Here is a 14,063-nt window from a genome sequence, read left to right on the forward strand (position 1 = left end):
ACCACTTACTATTTTTGTTCACTATATCATAATATCTACTCTATTTGGGATTTGGGAACCCTTCTAGTTGGATTCATATACTATCATGATTATCACCTGTTAAAATGCTTGAAAGAAAACAAGATTCTTCAAAGAGAAAGAAAAAAAGATGAGGAAGAAGAAAGTAAGGACAGTGGCAGAAACAATAAATTAAAACCCTAATTCAAAAGGGTTTTTGAGAATCATTATTTCTTGAGCTCCTTCTTTTAGAGTGAGAGGGGCTGAATGAGTTCCAAAGAAAAGGTGCTGCCAAACAAGAGTTTCTGGGAGCATTTAGATAAGATGCTGTCAATGGACACCACCCCTAGGATGTTCTCTCCCTCTGAGTTAACCTGCACACCTATCCACAGTTTGGAGGTCCTTCTCTAGCTCTTCTCTAGCCACTGCTTTCATACTGTATAGCACAAGTGAATAGGAAGTATTAACAAGAATAAGGAAGAACAACCTTCAGAACAGCCAACCACAAATAAAGTATTTCTGCCATACACCAAATGGGTCACGGACTGCATGGGGAAACTTTTGAAAAAACACAACCTACAAACAGTATTCAGACCCATCACAAAAATACAACAAATGTTACGGTCAGCAAAGGACAAAAGGGACCCCCTCACCACTGCAGGAGTATACCTGGTACCTTGCAGTTGTGGCCAGGTATATATTGGAACCACAAAACACAGCATTCACACCAGAATCAAAGAACATGAGAGACACTGCTGACTAAAACAACTGGAAAAATCAGCAGTAGCTGAACATGCCTTAAAACAAGCTGGATATGAAATTCTATTTCAAAATGCTGAAGTACTGGACAACACCAGCAATCATTATGTTAGACTGCACAGGGAAGCCATTGAAATCCCTAATCCTGGGTCCCAGCACTGAAAAAATACAGCCTGCAAAAGGTTAACACACTCTAGCCAGCCACAGGGACCAGGAATCATTGCACAAAAAAGACCAGCTAAAGACACCCATCAACCACAGTGACAGATAATCTCTCCCCTTTATCACAACAATACATCCACAACAAAAACACGCTGATCACCCTATCTCCTGAAAAGGACAAAAGCTGTTCCCACAGCTATAAATACTCAACTATCCAACAAACAGCAACAGAGCATGGACAGATTTCCTACTTCAGTCCTCTGAAGATGCCGGCCACAGAGACTGGCGAAAGGTCAGGAAGAACAACCTTCAGAACACAGCCAAAGAGCCCGAAAACCCCACAACAATCATCAGATCCCGGCCCTGAAAGCCTTCGAGAACACATGAATATGAAATATGTTGAACACAAAACAATACTGCTACAGTATTATGATCTCCAAACAGACCCATCATATTTCCTTGCAACATTCCATTTGATGTAAAAAAAATCATGAACAAAAAAAAAATCATATAATCAAATGAGAATCTTTTGAGAATTTCATGCCAACTCAGCTATCACTGCCATAATTGTCCATAATTTAGAGCAGTGGTCCCCAACCTTGGGCCTCCAGATGTTCTTGGACTATAACTCCCAGAAACCTTCACCACCACTTCTGCTGGTCAGGATTTCTGGGAAATGAAGTCCAAAAACATCTGGAGGCCCAAGGTTGGAGACCACTAATTTAGAGCAGTGGTTCTTAACCTTTGTTACTCGGATGTTTTTGAACTGCAACTCCCAGAAACCCCAACCAGAACAGTTGGTTGTGAAGGCTTCTGGGAGTTGTAATCCAAAACTCCTGAGTAACCCAAGGTTAAGAACCAGTGATTTAGAGTACACGTAATTCAGGCTTTCAGCAGGGCAACCTACTAGAGGGGTTTACACCACCAGATACCGTTTTCACTGAAACACTAGAACTCACCAAACAAAAGACATTGGAAATGGTGCAGCTTAAAAAAAATCTTGTAAATAAATAAATAAATAGACTAAATTGACTTTCTTCACCTAATGTTTCACTTAAAATGAACTATATTATGGACAATGTATAGAGTGCTAACACTCTGTTTTCCAAGAAGCAAGAACCCTAGATGCTCAAGAGACAGATACAATTTTGAGTTTGTTGTGGGATACTTCCATTATTTAAGATGGAGGATCGAGAGTTTCTAACTTTCCAGTCTTCCCTGAGTCCATGGGCTACCTTGATTAAATTTAATAATGCTGTATCACCTGACGAGACCCATTTTATTGCCTGCCATGTTGTTTTAACATCAGAGAACAATATGGATATGAGAGGGGCTTAAGAACAGCTTTTCCTGCCACTTCTAATATCACTTCTCCACATGGGACTTGCTTCAAACGTCTCTACTGAAGAAGGCGGAAATGTTCTAAAAAGCTTCTAGTGCCAGCATGAGTGCCACAGGAGGAATCATGCATGCCTGAATTGTACCTCTCATGGCAAACAGATGGTGAAAACAGAGCATTCAAATCTCTCATTTTTGGATAATGTCCCACTTTGGTACAGCATACACCAGATCATCAAGGACTGTTTCAGCATCAAGGAAGTTGGCTCTTGAAATGAGTGCCATTACAAAACCTTTGAGTCATGCATCCTGAGATATGTAGTTGTGCAGGCCAGGAATGAATGTCAAAAGCCATTCCAGCTTTTCCAATTCACCATGGAGTTTTAGCAGAAGGAAACTTATACAATTTCATCAAGCTTTAGAATTTGGAAGCACTTGATTCCAGGCAGTTAGGAATAACTTTTATGATTAAGGAGTCTGAACTGGGCAACTGGGCAGGAAAACCAAGCCAAAGAGGAAACAGTAGACGAATAAAAGAATGTGGCTGAATGATCAAAAATCAATAGGGAACATGCGTAAGGAGGAAACCTACATATGGTATCCAGTGCTAAAACTGGTGACTGAAAGAACTGTTTGGCAAAAAGGCAAGCAATTGAGACAGAACACCAATGAAACAGTGAGTGAGACAAACATTACTGAACACTTTTCACGTTTAGAAAACATGATATTTTATGTTGTTTGCTAGAACGTCCTCTAGCAGTGTAGAGAAATAAGACATTATATTTTGGAATTTTTACTGTAAAAAAAACCATGAGTTATATATTTCATGGCCTTAAAAATGCGCTAATCAGCTTTTCTGTGCAAAATGCACAGTACAAAATGTACTTTAAAAATAATTGCTCCTCTTACATTTATATAATTTCAGACATATTTTACTAAAAAATATTTTCGGCAAAAGAATGGCATAAAACTTGCTGTTCCATCTATATGCAATATGTGGAGTACTTGCTGTAGACAATAAAAAAAGTGAGGGGGGAATCTCTCATTTCTATTTCTCCATTAAGGCAGCCTACAAAGCCAGAAAGATATATAAGATGAGAGATGGCACTGCTGTCCCCAAGGGAATTAAACCCAAGCCTCATTTCTTCGCTTGACTGAGAAAGTGTAAGATAATAAAGCAGCAGCTATAAGAAAAAAGTAAAAAAAGGAGAAAAGGGGTGTGTGTGTGTGCGTGTGCATGTATGTGTGTGTATACCTTTTTCTCCTTTTTTAAAAAACTTTTTTCTTATATATATAGTCCCATATAGACTAATCAGATATAAGAGAATCCAGGAAAATATTTTGATGGTAAGACATCACTCTATGGGCAGGCTCTTATGAGTTCTGCAGGTACTATTTCTTTGTCACAAGCAAGCATGACTGAGACATAGAATCTAGGATAGGGGTATAGAACGGAAATGGTCATGATCCAGAGGAGCTTCCTCCACCAAAAGAAATTCCTTAGGATTCATCTCAAAGTGAAAAAAGACTGAACCATCAATACTGTTGCTCTCCCCAAGAAATGGGGCCCCAAAAGTCTCTGAACAGATCCTTCTACTTTCCCTCCATAAATCAATGGCTGTTAGTCACTCAGTCCTGCGAGGTAAACGACCATCTTTGGGGACATTATTGCAGAAGGATTGATGTCAACATCCTGCCATGAGGTGGCTTGCCCTCTGATGAGAGCGGTCCTGTGTAGAAACAATGATCAACGAGTTTCTCTGGGTAAACAGAGTATAGAGAAATTAACTCTGCTTCTCCAAGGATTTGGAGCCCACACTATCCAGCCCCACCTACCTGTACTTTTACTACTATATACATGCAGCCTATGAATATGCAGTGAGGAATGTTTTTTCTTTGCCAACAGTGAAAAGATCATCTGGGCAGGGAATCACAGATTTCCATGCAGGAATGTGTAAGCGCTGTCAGTTGTTGCACATATTTGGCCCCCAAAATCTTGTCTGGGCTTAAAATCCTCTCTAAAAGAGTTATCTTAATCCATTTAAGTAGCATTAATTTACGTCCCCACAAGTAAAAGATATCATCTGTAAACAGTTTCTCATACAAAATTTGCCTGGTCTGCATCTATTATCACAGTTTCCAATTATTAAGTACATTGCTGAAATACAATACAAAATCAGAACATTACATAAAATGTGAACTTATCTAGCTAAATATAATAACATACCCCCACAACATAACATATGTAGGTATTAAACCTACATAAGCCTTAAACATGTCAACACTCTCCTGGTACAGGGAGAATTCTCTGTCATATACTTCACACTCACATTATGCTGGATGCCATGATATAGAATAGGCATTCACATCAGGACAAAACAAAGCACTAAGTGATTGTCAACTGCAGAGTGATGGCCATGTGTTTAAAGCACAAGGCTTTCACACAACATTTGTAGATCTGACCAGTAAATGATCACCATGATACAAAAATGCATAGTTCTAAAGACAATTGCCAGTTCTCAAATTAATTAATTGCCTATGACAATTAAAAGGCAATAGCACACCAGAAAACAAGAACAGGTTGCCTGGTGGGAAGCCCAGAGTACTGTTGCCATGGTAGTTGGCAAGACTTTGGCGAGTGTTTTCTAGGATAATGCATAGTAGAATACTCTGAAACAACTCAGAATTTTACCCAACAATTTCAGTTGCAGACTTCCCCATACTAACCAGATACTACTGACAACTCTGGTTCTTTTCCTAACCATGTATCCCAGATGAGCTGAGAATACAGGCACCCTATACTAGCTGCTTGTTCTGAGATGAATAGCTACAGCTGGGACATTGTCCTCTAACAATTAGGTATGTGCACTAGGACCAAAATTCAAATTCAGATTACAGTCCTTCAGATTTGGAATTTCCAGATATCCAGAACTCTGTTCCAGGAAATATGAATGCTATATCATCATCATTTCCCCCTTTAAAAAAAAACACAAAGAGGCAAAGCATTTTTAAAAGGTCTCTCTGTGTCCTCTAATGCTTTCCCACAGATTGTGCCAAACTAAAAGAGTGCACACCAACAGCCAACAGTGCCTACTTGTTAGGAAATTACTGTAATGGGCATAGTAACTGAACCCTCAACAGTGGGAATGCCGGGAAGAAATGCGAGCAGTATTGGATTTCATTGGGGAGTGGGCATTGGATTGCATCCTGGGCAGCAGTAGCATGCAGATTCGAGCAGCAGGTGACCTCCAGTGGGTGAGAACTGTGCCAACAGCATGGGAAACTGCACAGTTGAAGGAATGAGCACAATCTTGGAGTAGTATCTGGAAGAATGTAAAAAGCTGAAGGAGAGGCCGACAGACTGGACCATGGCATATCTAGTATTGTGAGCAGAGTAAGTGCCACTCTCTCTTATTTAAAGGGGACTTCAGCAAGCCCAGCAATCATAGATTCACTTTAAGAAAGGTAAGTTTTTTTCTACAGATCCAGGTTCCAGATGTGAGTGATGTGAACTGATTATGTCCCCTGCCTAAGAGAACACATGCTCACAGGGCACACTAGATGGTGGGCAAGACAAGTCCCACCACCACCTCGGCCAGACCTCCCCAAACAGACTCCTTCTTAGCCCAGTAAGATCAGTCTCTTTTGGCTTGTAGGGCTCCAGCACATATGCCTCTACCTTTGCCATGCCTTTCCTCTAGGGTGGTATATCTGGAAAACAGGTACCTGCATGCTTATCAAGACAGTGTCCCAGAAAGCTTGCCCTCATGTTGCATTGGTGAGGGACTTAGACTCTAGACTACAACTGCTGGTACTGATGTTTGAGTTATATGAACATTGCTAGTTTCTTCCTGCTCTGACTCCTCAGTGTTTGCCAGACGTTCTCCACTAGCTGCTGCATGTGATGGAAAGTTGGTTGGTATTGCCCTCCTCTTGCTGCTGCTTAATATCTATTGACTGATACTTAATTTGGAGGTTTAGGAGGATTGCTAGAATGTACTCCTCTTTCTTTCACAAGGAGGCAGTCCTATAGTGAAAAGGTCCTTTAGCTTGTTTGCCAGGGCCACCACTTGGGGCTGGAAAAACGCTGTTCTCCCTCTCCCCATCCACCTAGACTGTCCCCTCTTAATGCCATCCATCATGCCAACCAAGCCCCTGGAACACTAAGATCATATGACTAAGAATGGCTATCTCCCCACTAAGAGAAATCACACTGAGAAATAGATTTCAGTTGCACTTCTTCCTCTAGCACAGTGGTTCTCAACCTTAGGTCCCCAGATGTTCTTTGACTAAAATTCCCAGAAGATTTCTGGGAACTGTAGTTCAAGAACATCTGGAGACCTAAGGTTGGGAATCACTCCTCTAGCAAGCAGAAACCTAGCTCTTTGCTTTCTAATCTATATGAATAAATATGACTCTATATATTAGAAATAGTGTTACAGATATTTGGAACAATCGAATCTGGATATATTCAGAACTACTGAAATATTATGGCATTAATCAGTGAATTCTGAATATTTCCAAATCTGAATGCACGTCCTTAGTTCCAATTCCCTGACCCCAAATTGATTAATATCCTAAAGGTAAGAGCAATACCAAAGAGAAAAAGCAAGTTACTGCTTTTAGTCAAAAGATAACTTTGTGCTGATGGCCCTTTGACAATGGGAAATCATTATGTTTTCCATATTCTGTCCTAGATGTAGCCTTTTGTGTACAGTACACATTATGTATTAGGACAATCAGATGTTATGACAGTTCCATTGCTGTTAGTACAGTTCTTTGCTTTTCATGACACATACAATCAAAAGCTTTGCTGTAATCTATAAAATACAGATTGGTTTTCTCAAAAAAATTCTTTTGCATGTACTAGTCACCAACATATTGTTGTAATATATTTTCTTAAACATCTGGCATTTTGTACTCCATATAAAGTAAAACTTTGTAGTAAAATCGTGAGCATCGCTCTGCTTGCCTAGGAAATTAATGCAAGTTACTCCAGTTAGTGCATCTGTGGCATCTCCTTCCTGTGTGACTGAATGTTTCCAGTCTAGGGCAATTATTTTGCTCTCCCTCTTCACTGGCAAATTCTTGATAGAATATTGACATGATACTGTACAGTTATTAAAACATTTACACCATAAAAAGGGAATCCTTGCATTGTTTTCCTGTATTTTCTTTGAAAACAAAGATGAAGTGGGCATGCAATAACTTGTATAACGATACTGCATTTCGTACAATATTTTTAATATGGGGAGTCACATTAGAGTAACAATCGCTGCTAATTAGTATTATGAACCCCTGCTATTGAACTGGTACTGTACAATCTGTTATTATGTACTGTCCTATAGATCATCTGTTCCTCGTGCTGGTCTATTCCAATAATAGACAGGCAGCTGCAACACTGTATCCCTGTTCAACCTGACGACCATCTGACTTTAATTGTAGTGCACAGCTTGATGCAGGTCTGGTTATGAGAAGCCAAAGTATCACAGCGTAATAATCTGGAAAAGCAGAAAACTGCCAGGCACAAGGCTGAAACAGAGGCTAGGACTGTCTAGTTGGCGGATGGGATGTAGGAAATATGATTAATGAGCAAGGTATAATGATATCAAGAACCCGATTAGCACCACAAAAAGGTCACAGATCAAAGCAGTATGCATTTCATGGGGTCCAATCACTGCAGGAAAATCTGTGATAGCTTTCATGGGCACTTACAACTATATTATAATTTCTTATGATCTAGGACATTGCAGGAATGTAATAAATGGATAGTTTTCACTCTGTTACATTCCTGGGAAGGAACATGTGCTGTTGTGAATTCTTTTTCAAAGTATTAAAACAAATATATTCTTATAATTTTGCTCACTACTCATGTTTTTATCATCTTATAAAACCATTAATGAGACAGCCAACCAATACAGTAATTGGTACTGTATAATTACAAAAGCAGAACATATTTTTGTAAGACCAGAAAAGAATTCATTAATCATGTAATTGTTTATCTTATTTTGTATCATTCATACTCAGTATGTGCAAGACCTTGCATACAGAGCAAAAATAATTTGCAAGGCATCTTATATGCAGGCTTTTATCCACAACAGCCTATGGAATATGTTTTGATATACTATATCTGCTTAAGAATAAGCAACTATGACAAATTCCAGTACAGTACCAGATTCTGCTAAGTGGAAAGTCCTGGGAGCATAGTAGCACAGGATCACACTGCTTGCACAAGTTACCAATGGCAAGCAAAAGATGGTTTTCTTAATGGAAATCACAGGGCTCTTAGTCTTGCGTCAAGGCACTAACTAAATGCAGATATGCTTTGCTTCTAAAAAAAACACTGTGTTATGGCCTCTATAAATGGTCTTCTTTAATGTTACGAGGGACTTTTTACATTGTTACAATTTTTTTCTATAGTGAGGAAGTAGCTCTTTATATTGACTTTATATTGTTAATAGATATCTAAGGGACCACTTCAGTCTATCTTGGTCTTCAAGAGAATAGTAGAGAAGGACCTATATTGGAGGTCACAGCTATATATTGTCAAGTTGAAACAAAGGTAGAATTCTCAGTTTTTACTCCTAGTTTTAACTTGTAGACCATTATTGTAGATCAGTGGTTCTTAACCTTTTTGAAAGAAACGCCCCCTTGAGCCATTGAGGAAGTTATCATCGCCCCCCTTCCCACGCTGATATCTTATTTATTTATTTATTTATTTATTTATTTATTTATTTATTTATTTATTTATTTATTTATTTATTTATTTGTTTGTTTGTTTGTTTGTTTGTTTTTGTTTGTTTGTTTGTTTGTTTGTTTGTTTGTTTTTGTTTGTTTGTTTGTTTGTTTGTTTGTTTGTTTGTTTGAGACACTTAAATCCAATGACCCCTGAAAACAAAATTCAATTCCAAGAAAATGAAATGCCCCAAAAAAGTAACATTTAATGATTTAGTTGCAAGTGAATTTTAAGACGGAAAAAGAAATATAAAAAGGGCATAAAAACAAACTGCAATGCAGGAACTAAAAATTTCAAGACGAAAACTCTGAAACTAAATTAAGATTGGAGGAAAATATATATTCATGCACACTGTAAAAAGGCTGCAGCCATCTTCACAGGTTTGGCTTGCTCCAGCGCCCCCCTACCGCCCCCCTTCTGCTCCAGCACCCCCATGCCGCCCCTTTTTGTTTTACCGCCCCCCTGAAAAATGAAATCGCCCCCTGGGGGGCATTATCGCCCACGTTAAGAACCACTGTTGTAGATCATCCTAAAAGGAGAAAATAGGGAAACCAGGCAGGTTGCTCACCCTATAGCCCATCATATTGCCCTGAGGGGAAAAAGAAAGAAGGTATAATGCCAAGGGACCTTCTCTGCATCCGATTCTCTAGATCAGTGGTGTCGAACTGTGGCCCTCCAGATGTTCTTGGCCTTCAACTCCAAGAAATCCTGTCCAGCAGAGGTGGTGGTGAAGGCTTCTGGGAATTGAAGTCCAAGAACATCTGGAGGGCCACAGTTCGACACCACTGCTCTAGATGAAGCAGCACTTCCTTCTCCAAGTGTCACTGCTGGGATAGCTGAAGACTCTCCTGGCTTGAAGGGAGGAAGGAAAGAAAACAGAACAGCTGCTGGAGTTGTCCAAGATCTAGTTTCTAGTGTTCCAGCTGCAGCAGTTTTTCCATCTTCTACCTCAAGGCCATTTAAAGGACACGTTCAAGCTTCATATTCTAGGATCTGCAGAGCTGGAAGGGACCCTATGGATCACTGAATCCACCTCCTGTCAAGGAGGCACAGTGGGGAACTGAACTCCCAACCTCTGGCTCTGCATCTAGATACCTAAACCACTGAGCTATCCAGCAGGTATTTTACTGAGGAGAGGAGAATCTGGCTTTCAAAACTCATTTTCCTCTAATAGCCTCTCTTTACTACTTTTAGTGCTAATTATTTTAATATTAAGTAAATTGCTGTTGGCGTTTTCCTCGTGGAATTACGTTTTTCAGCAGTTTCAGCAGAGTACATGGCGGTCTAGGCAGTCCAGCAATAAACACACGCAGTCCAGCAGCATTTCGTGCAGCAAAAGTGTATTTACAGCAGCAGCATGACAGGCATATGTGATCTCCAACCAAGTGAAGATAATACTGACTGTACAAGTCTACATATATACATTTCCACAATCAATCACAATACAGATTACATCACTGTGCTCCCAATTTGATTTTTTTTTTAGTTGTAAAGGTATCAGAATATTTGGTTTTTGATAAGTTTTTGCTGAAACATACTAACACGGCTATTTCAAAGTTTATAGCAGTGATTATTTATTCAGTAACCTCGCTCCTATCAGACTTTTCCTTTTTATTTACCAGTGTCATTTCAGCAACAATTCCAATTAGGCAACATGATTTTTGCACAGAATCAGAAACTAATCTAGCTGAAATACTAAGAATACCACTGTGATATTTGAGAGCTCATTTCTCTTTTGCTAAATACAGTTAAAAAAACACATCAAGTTTTTTTAACAAATTCCCATACAATTCATACATCAGCTGAAATCCTGTTACTTAGCTTAGTGAATTGCACTAGAGTATTACCCATTGGTTCAGTGGGGATTTTAAGACTTAATTCCTCCATAGTTTTTTTCAATGGGTCTATTCTTGTTACAACGGACGATGCTAAGCAAAGGGATTTCAGCCATTGTTTTGAAGGTATTCTTGTAATGATGCCATTATTGCTGTGTGCAAAATTCATTGATTCTCCTATATAAGGGATCTAGAAATTAAATGTTATTATTTTGGTTGTTGGGAAACAGAATCCTATCAATTACTACTCCAAAAAATTAAAATTATCTATCTGCTCTATGATCGAGCCACAGAATCAACCCATTATTCATAAATTCAGGCAGTTTCTTACCTAAATGGCACTCACCATTTATTTAATTTTTAACAGCGAAGGAAAGCAGAGATGTTCATTTCATCTTGAAAATGGTAAAATAATGTCAAGATTCTCCACACAAGTATACATTACTAATTTCCACTTCAATTTCATATCTTCTTTATTTAGAACTACATCTCATTACGTTCAGTGGGACTTACTTCAATGAAAGTGATACTATATAGGATTGCAGCCTTATTTTAAAAGTCAGTCAATATGAGCTTTGTGAATGCCAATTAAAAAACCTCACCCTCCACCATGCAGCACCGCAATTGCCTGAATCAAAGCACTCAGTTTCCATGTAGAGTCAGCATTTTTTCTTGCATGCTGGTTTCATGGGGAGAACCATGGAACCAAAACATGATGGGAATGGGAGTCTCTGAAGTCATCTGCTTCACAGTGCAGATGACCTCATATCTTGGTTCCAAAGAAAAGAAGCATGTGTTGCAGAGACAGCTTCTTGATTCAGGAAATGCAGGAGCTGCCTCCTCTTGTTTCTCTAGCAACAGGTGGTAGAGAGCTTTTGTTTCCCCCCCCCCCCCATGCATTCAGTAGGTGGCAATGGCATTTCTCAACAATGGGAGAGGCAGCATTTTGCTTCTCACCACAGGTAACAGGAAAACGTCAGCTGAACATCTTCATCTGCCTTTAGCTCATCAGATGATTGCTATGCTCTATAAACTTGGCTTCCAGGAGCATAGCCCCAGTTGCTTCATGCTACTTATGGCCCTACAGCTAAATCTCAGCATATTTCCCTGATTATGTGTGTTTTACCACAAGCTTTTTAATATAAAAACCCATCAAGCATATTTTCAATTTAATGGGACTTAATCCAAAATAAGGGGAGAGATACAGCCAAAGCGCATGTGAGATTTGGGATGACATAGTAGACAAAGTGGTGGACTAAGACATAGGAGAACTGGGTTCTAATTCCTCCTTGACGTGGAAATTCATTGGGGGTATGTGACAATTATAACCATTATTTTAACATCTCATATATAGTACCTTGAAAATCCAAGTAGGGTTACCTTAAGTCAGAAGCAACTTGACAGCACAGAACAGTAACAAGTACATGAACTAATCAAATACTCCTTCCATAATGTTTCAGATAATTTTTTAAAAATTACCAGACTGCAATAAATGCCAGGATATCAGTAACAGACTCAAGAGAGCAGATACCCATGAATGTGAGAACTCAGAAAGACTAAACATTCAGCTTGCAAAAAATCAAGTGAATTGAAAAATGGCAAGCATTTGTTTTGAAATTCTACACTTTTAATATGTTATAGTCAACACACACAAGGGTTATTGCTTCTTTCTAGTGGCACTAATCAAATATCTGATGTGAAAAGGTGTGTCTATTTCTCACTACTGTAGGATGCACTAGTAATTTCAGTGACTCTATTTAAGAGGCCAAAGCATGTCATAGAACATCTGAAAACTTGTTTCAGAAAGTGCTAGGTGAATAGGTACATCAAAGCAGAGAGAAAAGCAAACTAATAGATTAACAGATTTTACAATTTCATCAGAACAAATGAATTCATACGAATCAGCGTGAGAACTGTTTAAGCTGGCTCAGAAATCCCATTAGGCATTCCCAAACCCAAAAATACCTCTTCAAAGTCGAGCCTACATAAATTCACAGAAAAAAGAGGACAAATATAATACTCCAAGGAAAAACATTTTGTACTCCATCTCTTAGCATATTCAATAGTTGAAGACTATCTTACCAATCTGTTTATGCGAACAAATTCTTCTGAGGTTTTGGCCCATGGTGGAAGTTCAACATCAGACACTACTGTTCCATCATCCATCACTCCGAGATTGTAATTATTGAAATTGACAAACATCTCAGGGAGGTAATAAAATTCAGGAATAAGCTCCTGTATGGAATTGAAAAACAGTGGCATGTTATAAATCGGGTTTGTTGAAGTGTCCCCATTATGGGAGCACTGCTATTAATAAGAGAAAGAGGAGTGCAATGGAAAAGTATTTAGAACATTTTACTAACACATTTAGTTTTCCAGTACATAATCTATCATCTATTAATTTCTACATGCATTTGATATTCAATGCATCTCTATAGTGACACAATACAATACAATAACGCAGAATGCAGAATGAAAAACTGTCCTGAAATAATGTATTCCTGAAATACCTGTGGTATTGGATTGTAAATGAGTAAGAAAAACACCCTGTTGGAACTACAAAAGCTAACCCTCAATAAAAAAAACTTATAGTGGGGGCTGAAAACATTTTATATTCATAAAATATAAACCCACATTCCATATTTAGAATTATTCTAGATACTAAAGAATATTATCAAATATATACCACACTTCATCCATTTTAATGTACTCCTTAAATAGATCCCATTTCCAAATGCTAGTAGCTGAGTCTTAGAAAAGATACTTGCATTCTCAAGAAACAGCCATGGGAAAGGTTTTTTAACACATTAGACACCATTGTATTTGCCTCTCATGCCAGTTACAGTGGTTACTATGTCTAACTGAGAAGTATGATGTATGCAAGCAACTCCTGCTCCTGATGAAGACGATCTGGACTTATATATTTTGGCTGGAGGATTGCCTAGATAGTAGGGATCGCTCAAAGCAAGCAAGAAAGTCTTTATTGTTCTTCTCTGCAGAAGCAACTTCCAAGAGCCAAAAATCACAGGCCAGAATCTTATTGGAGCCTCATGGTGCAGTGGTTAAACAGCCATACTGCAGCCATAACTATGCTCATGACCCAGGGTTCTACCCCAGATAGCCAGCTCAAGGTTGACTCAGCCTTTTATCCTTCTGAGGTCAGTAAAATGAGTACCCAGTTCAGGGGAGGGGCACAATGTGTAGCCTGCATAATTAACCTGTAAACCAACCACCCA

At 38.8% G+C, this 14,063-nt stretch overlaps 1 protein-coding gene across 5 annotated transcripts in view; it reads right to left on the reverse strand.

Moving 5' to 3' along the window:
* Positions 1–14,063, reverse strand: part of LRBA (LPS responsive beige-like anchor protein) — a 456,729-nt gene that overhangs the window by 78,821 nt on the left and 363,845 nt on the right. For all 5 annotated transcript variants that reach the window (XM_078394767.1, XM_078394766.1, XM_078394768.1 and 2 more), the window contains one exon: positions 12,910–13,062. In XM_078394767.1, the coding sequence (XP_078250893.1) occupies positions 12,910–13,062 (153 nt within the window). The remainder of the gene's footprint in view (positions 1–12,909; positions 13,063–14,063) is intronic.

The sequence above is a fragment of the Pogona vitticeps genome, chromosome 5, assembly GCF_051106095.1.
Source record: "Pogona vitticeps strain Pit_001003342236 chromosome 5, PviZW2.1, whole genome shotgun sequence".
In the NCBI taxonomy this organism is placed as follows: domain Eukaryota; kingdom Metazoa; phylum Chordata; class Lepidosauria; order Squamata; family Agamidae; genus Pogona; species Pogona vitticeps.